The following is a 7046-nucleotide window of genomic DNA, read 5'->3' as shown; positions in this document are numbered from 1 at the left end:
GGGCTGTGGTGACATGTTGTTACTGCCCGCGTGGTCGGCTGCCCGGGCTGTGGTGACATGTTGTTACTGTCCACGTGGTCGGCTGCCCGGGCTGTGGTGACATGTTGTTACTGCCCGCGTGATGGGCTGCCTGGGCCGTGGTGACATGTTGTTACTGTCTGCGTGGTGGGCTGCCTTGGCCGTGGTGACATGTTGTTACTGTCCGCGTGATGGGCTGCCCGGGCTGGCTGTGGTGACATGTTGTTACTGTCTGCGTGGTGGGCTGCCTGGGCTGTGGTGACATGTTGTTACTGTCTGCGTGGTCGGCTGCCTGGGCTGTGGTGACATGTTGTTACTGTCTGCGTGGTCGGCTGCCTGGGCTGTGGTGACATGTTGTTACTGTCCACGTGGTCGGCTGCCCGGGCTGTGGTGACATGTTGTTACTGCCCGCATGATGGGCTGCCCGGGCTGTGGTGACATGTTGTTACTGCCCGCGTGGTCGGCTGCCCGGGCTGTGGTGACATGTTGTTACTGCCCGCATGATGGGCTGCCCGGGCTGTGGTGACATGTTGTTACTGCCCACGTGGTCAGCTGCTTGGGTCTTGGTGACGTGGTTACTGTCCGTGTGGTCGGGCTGTGGTGACATGTTGTTACTGTCCGCGTGGTGGGCTACCCGGGCTGTGGTGACATGTTGTTACTGCCCGCGTGGTCGGCTACCCGGGCTGTGGTGACATGTTGTTACTGTCCGTTGTGGTCAGCTGCCTGGGCTGTGGTGACATGTTGTTACTGTCCGCGTGGTGGGCTGCCCGGGCTGTGGTGACATGTTGTTACTGTCCGTGTGGTGGGCTGCCCGGGCTGTGGTGACATGTTGTTACTGCCCGCGTGGTCGGCTGCCCGGGCTGTGGGGACATGTTGTTACTGCCCACGTGGTCAGCTGCCTGGGCTGTGGTGACATGTTGTTACTGTTCGCGTGGTGGGCTGCCCGGGCTGTGGTGACATGTTGTTACTGCCCGCGTGGTGGGCTGCCCGGGCCGTGGTGACATGTTGTTACTGCCCACGTGGTGGGCTGCCCGGGCTGTGGTGACATGTTGTTACTGCCCGCGTGGTGGGCTGCCCGGGCTGTGGTGACATGTTGTTACTGCCCGCGTGGTCGGCTGCCCGGGCTGTGGTGACATGTTGTTACTGCCCGCGTGGTCGGCTACCCGGGCTGTGGTGACATGTTGTTACTGTTCGTGTGATGGGCTGCCTGGGTTGTGGTGACAGTTGTTACTGTCCGTGTGGTGGGCTGCCCAGTGTGTGGGTGGTGATAACTAAAGGGTAACCTTTAAAGCCTGGTGGCCTTAAGCCTGGTGGCTTGCCCAGCAATGGCAATGATACTAATTGCAATTTCTTAGATCAGAAGCAAGGGCATCGTTGCAGTTCCGGGGAGTAGATCTGTGTCAGTAGCAATCCCAGCTTCTGGAATCAATCGTTCATTTATATGTGCACGGCATTCGTTAAAAGTGCAGACACTATAGTGACCCAGTGTTTTGCATGCTTTAAATGCGTTAGCACAGATTTAACTGCTGCGAAAGTCATTAACAGTTTCACTTTAAACCATTGCTCGAAACCAATTTTCCTTGCAAATCGCGTTAGCCCACAGGGGTACTTAGCGCACACATAAATCGAAAGCAATGCAACTGCGTTGTTCGACCCCTCCACAAGTATGCTGCCGCTGAGGGTAGCCGCTTGCCTCACGTTCGAGATGTTGCGGAGAGGGGGGGTGTCTGCGGCGGCGGCGACGCCACGCGATCCCTACAGGCGCGGTTCCTCTGTCCATTTGTATTTGCAGTTCCCATCGCCAGAGTGGGACACTGTCACGCCCGAGGTGAAGAATCTCATAAGCAGCATGCTGTCGATGAGTGCGGGCAAGCGCATGACGTGCGCGGAGGCGCTGAAGCACCCGTGGATCTGCGTAAGTGCGCACCACCGCGCCGCCGCCACTGCGTGCCGCGCCTCAACATGTCTCTCTGCGTTGTGTGCTTGCAGTATCCGGCCCTCGAGTGGGACTCTGTCACTCCCGAGGCGAAGAACCTCATAAACAGCATGCTCACCGTGAATCCGAACAAGCGCATCACCGCGGGCGAGGCCCTCAAGCATCCGTGGATCTGCGTGAGTTATGCTCTGCTTTCACCGCCCAGCGGCGCACACGGCGGGAGCCTGGTCGGGCGCGCCTGCTGGGGACAGCAGCGCATGCGTCCGTTCATCCGTCACTCGGCGCTGTTCGCTTGTCGCTTCGTGGCGGCGGCGCCGGGTCGACCGTAGATCGACGTCGCACTTAGATAGGTCAAGTAGTGCCCGCATGCGGTAACGCCGCGACTCGCCCTAACACCGCCGGCCACAGGCGCCCGAGTCGCCATGTGCATGCAGTCGTAGTTGCCACGGCGACCGTCCTCGTCCTCGTCATGACGACCGTCAGCGTTGTCGCTGGCGCCGTGATCGTCGCCGTAGTCGTAGTGCTGCTCGATGTGCTGTTCTGTTGTTTGTTGACATGTGCGCCGGCTGCCACGTGCTGCTTCCTAGAGTGTGCCGGCACCGGTACCGCAGCAAGACGTAGTTCAGTCGTGTGTGTGCGTGTGTGTTTGGGTGTACTGTAGGGGGTAGGTGTGTGTCTGTGTGTGTGCGGGTGGGTGGGTTTGATTGTGAAGTCAGTAGAGAAGACGCTGTCATCAGATGTGCATCAGGTGGCTGTAGCCGGGGCGGTGTGTGTTGTTTGTTTCGTCGGACCGATGTCGCACGGGGACGAGCGTATCGATCTTCTGAACTTACGGGGCTTGGTAATCGTTTCTTGTTCTCTCGCTTTCAGCCGCCACTTGTCTTGATCGAGAAGGTTGTTTGTAACGTGTGACTGTTACGGCAGACATGTGTCGCGCTGCATATAGTTTAGACGTATGAGTAGGATGAGGTCGTGTGTTTGCCTCGTGCCTGATAATGCCTTCGCTACGTTGTGTACGTTTAATGTGCTGTTAGTAATTCGGTGTTTTAACGTAGAGAGAATAACTACCACTAAATTAAATTCATGATTGCCAGCTGCCTAATAGCATGGACTGTTACGTGTGAAGTTATCACCCGTGTAAACATGATCTAACGTTAATTCTCTTTGATATCGTAAGATAAAAAGCCATCTAATTAATAACCTGAAGGCGAAGCTACCGCGTAAACGTTATTCGGTTCGTGTTTCTCCCTCCAGTGCATTGCCTCACTGACACGCGCACGTTTTGAAATGGAAGCGTGCACTCGCACGCGTGGCATCCGCGTTTGTACACGCACGCACGCGCACACGTGCACTGGGACGCACGATGGACCCGTGTCGACGTACGCGCGCGCGCCTGCGACACCGAGCCGTGTTTGCGCGCGCTCGGTCAGTGTCACTGACGGTGCGATATCTCGTTTCAGCAACGCGAGCGCGTCGCCTCAATGATGCACAGGCAGGAGACGGTCGACTGTCTGAAGAAGTTCAACGCCCGCAGAAAGCTCAAGGTAGGTGCAGCTTCTCCCCCGTGCGCCCTGCTGCTAATCCTCCCCCCTCCGTGAACGTGATACCTCTCGTTCGATACGATCTCGTTCCCCTACCCCATCCCGTCCTACCTGCGAGGAGGGCTGGTTCTTGCCATTCACTTTGTGATGGTTGAACGCTGCTGCAGGGTCGGATCCGTAATATATGTTCGTACTGTCAGTGCTGTAACGGCAGAGGGGGCGATGTGGTACATCCTCCAATCGGTGCTCTGCTAGTGGTGTCTGTCCGCTTGCAGTGAGCGCGACTCGCTGCAGCGTTAAATTCACGGCTACGTTTCTTCGCGTGTATGCACTGCAGCTTCACCACACGTGTGAATTCTCTAGCCATGTGCTGCACACGAATTGCTTTATTTGCTTCTTCGATTGAATTAACATTTGCCGATTCTGCTTTGCTTTTTCGACAGGGGGCCATCTTGACCACCATGTTAGCAACTAGGAACTTTTCTAGTAAGTATCAAGTTCAGCGTACGTACGCCATTCGGCTCGTTTCGAAACCTCTCGCGCATTTCTCTTTTTTCGGTGAGGGAGAGCAAACCTGTGTAAATGTCGCGCGTGTGTCTCGGTTTTGTGTGGGCCGTCTGCCTAAATCGCGCTCGCGCCGCGAACGCGATCTTTTCAATTTTTGTGTTCCGCCTCGCTGTAGGCAGAAGCCTGTTGACCAAAAAGAACGACGGTGTGAAGGAGTCGAGTGACAGCAGCGCCACACTGGAGGACGAGGATGTGAAAGGTGAGCAGCGTCGCGACCCGCCACGTCCGCACATCCGCGCGCACGCGACTCAAACCTGAGGAGGAATGCTGGGGTGGCGGAGGAGGGAGGGGGGGGAGGGGGTGAACGTACGCCGCGGGTTCCTTCTTAAGTTGCTGTCGAGTAGTTTGATTTCGGTTGTGGGGCGGGGCGGGGGGGTGGGAGCTGTCAAAGTCGACGACGCACGGGGGTATCTAGCTGGACGTCGTGCACAAAGAGAGTGCACAACTGGCCAACAGGGTTTCTGACCACCAGGTCATCAGCGCTAGCCACTAAGGTGCACTAAGCACTAGACAGAGCTGACCAGCAAGGCATGTTGACAACCAGGGTGTGCGGACAACCAAAGTGCACTGACAACCAGCGTGTGCTGTCTACCAGGGTGCGCTGGCAACAAGGTGTACTGACAACCAGGGTTCACTGATAACTAGGGTGAGTGAGGACCAGGGTGCGCTGAGAACTAGAGTTACTGACAACCAGGATGTGCTGACCACCAGGGTGACTGACCACCAGGTTGCGCTGATAACTAGGCTGACTGAGGACCAAGGTGACTGACCACCAGGGTGTGCTTGTCTACCTGGTCATGCTGGCCACCAGGTTGCACTGATAACTAGTGTTTGTTGCAGATGAGCATTTGGACGGCATTTACAGGAAATTGTCGTCAATAATAGGGGAAAGAAAGTATAGAAACATATTAAGACTTTGGTAGTAAATAGATTTCGTATTTATTTAGCATTATATTTTATTGAAACGCTCCAAGTGCTGTGCCATGCACGACCATGAACACACACTCATAGACGCAAGTGCGCACCTTTGTACGCACGCACGCACGCACGCACGCACGCACGCACGCACGCACGCACACGTGTACAAACGATTGTCCACACGGACCGACACTCGTAGGTACGAACGCACGGCATATACGCGGGCAGGCGCGCGCGCGCGCGTGTGTGCGTGTGCGTGTGTATGATTTATAATACGTCTTTCATGCTAGCATACGCGCATTACGTGACGCGCTAGAGTTCGGCGCTACGCATACATACCGTGCTGCGCCACATCGACATATAGCGCGCGCCATCCTGGCCTTTGAATTGCCGCCCGTTCGTGTGAGCCGAAGCAGTGCGCCTGTAGATGTGTGTTTGTGTCGATGTGTCAACAGCCAGCCTAGTGTATTATCACGACTGTTTGCTCATTAAATATTTAGGCAGCCAGCCATTCTGCGTGTGTGTTGGGTAGGGTGGCAACCAGGCCTTCGTACCGACGCTGTGCAGTCTCCCACCGGAGGGGAGAGGCGCGTCGCCGCTGACGCCTTCATCAACGCGCTTGTCTCTTCGTGCTGTCAGCGCCTGCCCGACTAGGCGTCGGCAACGGGATTCCCGTCGTGGAAATCCTACCAAGCAAATAACCCAATCACATCATACAAGCCTACCCTTGCTGATAGCGGGTACGCATTCGCAGGTTGCCGGGGAGGAGATGTTGTCATCAGGGCTGTCATTCATATCTGAGCGACATTCTAACGTGATTATTCGCAGCAACATGTTCGCATGCCGTCATTCGTCACGGCGAGATGTTCGCATGCCGTCATGCATCGTAACAAGATGTTCCCGTGCCATCATTACTCACGGCAAGATGTTTCCATGTCATAATTCCTCACGACAAGACCTTCCCATGCTGTCAGTTGTCATGGCAGGATGTTCTCATGCTTGGAATGACCACAGCAAGATGTTCTCATGCTGTCAGTTGTCATGACAAGACATTCCCATGCTGTCAGTTGTCATGGCAGGATGTTCTCATGCTTGGAATGACCACAGCAAGATGTTCTCATGCTGTCAGTTCTCATGACGAGACATTCCCATGCTGTCAGTTGTCATGGCAGGATGTTCTCATGCTGTCAATTGTCACGACAAGACGTTCCCATGCTATCAGTTGTCATGGCAGGATGTTTCCATGCTGTCTATTGTCACGACAATATTAGATCACAGGCGTTGACGATGAGATGTTCCCGTGATTCTGTCGTTCCTGTACGTAGGCATTCGTGATGAGATGTTCCCGTGGTTCTATCGTTCCTGTACGTTGGCATTCGTGATGAGATGTTCCCGTGGTTCTATCGTTCCTGTACGTTGGCATTCGTGATGAGATGTTCCCGTGAATCTGTCGTTCCTGTACGTTGGCATTCGTGATGAGATGTTCCCGTGAATCTGTCGTACCTGTACGTTGGCATTCGTGATGAGATGTTCCCGTGAATCTGTCGTACCTGTACGTTGGCATTCGTGACAGGAACTAACCGGACGTGCCGTTGGCATGAGCTATCTCCCTCCTTCCCTCCCTCCCTTCCTCTCCCCTCTCTCTCTCTCTCTCTTTCTCCCTCTCCCTCCCTCCATCCTTCCCCTCTCTCTTCCTCTCTTTTTCTCTCTCCTCTCTCTCCCTTCCTACCTCCCTCCCTCTCTCCCGCTCTTTCTATCTCCATCTATCTCTCCTGTAGCTAATTATATATTATAAATAATTACTCTAATTTCACTAAACTAGCCGAGCGAACAAGGTGAAGCCATTGTTAAGGGAATACGCGAAGAGCGCAGTTGATGTTCTCATCTCAGGAGAGGTTGCGTAATGATGAGCGGCCGACAGTGATAGGATTAGTGTACGAGTGCTCTTATCTCTCTATATCTCTCTCTCTCTCTCTCTCTCTCTCTCTCCCTCCTTCCCTCCCTCCCTTCCTCTCCCCTCTCTCTCTCTCTCTTTCTCCCTCTCCCTCCCTCCTTCCCTCCATCCT

General features: G+C 55.0%; 1 protein-coding gene across 1 annotated transcript in view; it reads left to right on the top strand.

The window, feature by feature from the left end:
- LOC106821309 (calcium/calmodulin-dependent protein kinase type II delta chain-like) overlaps positions 1-7046 on the top strand; it is a 136655-nt gene that overhangs the window by 87303 nt on the left and 42306 nt on the right. Inside the window, exons 11-14 of the mRNA XM_014826065.1 lie at positions 2008-2130; positions 3415-3498; positions 3939-3981; positions 4178-4261. Coding sequence (XP_014681551.1) covers positions 2008-2130; positions 3415-3498; positions 3939-3981; positions 4178-4261 — 334 coding nt within the window. The remainder of the gene's footprint in view (positions 1-2007; positions 2131-3414; positions 3499-3938; positions 3982-4177; positions 4262-7046) is intronic.

This window comes from Priapulus caudatus, unplaced genomic scaffold (assembly GCF_000485595.1).
Source record: "Priapulus caudatus unplaced genomic scaffold, Priapulus_caudatus-5.0.1 Scaffold4, whole genome shotgun sequence".
NCBI classification, from domain to species: Eukaryota; Metazoa; Priapulida; class Priapulimorpha; order Priapulimorphida; family Priapulidae; genus Priapulus; species Priapulus caudatus.
This window is presented reverse-complemented; position numbering and strand designations above follow the sequence as displayed.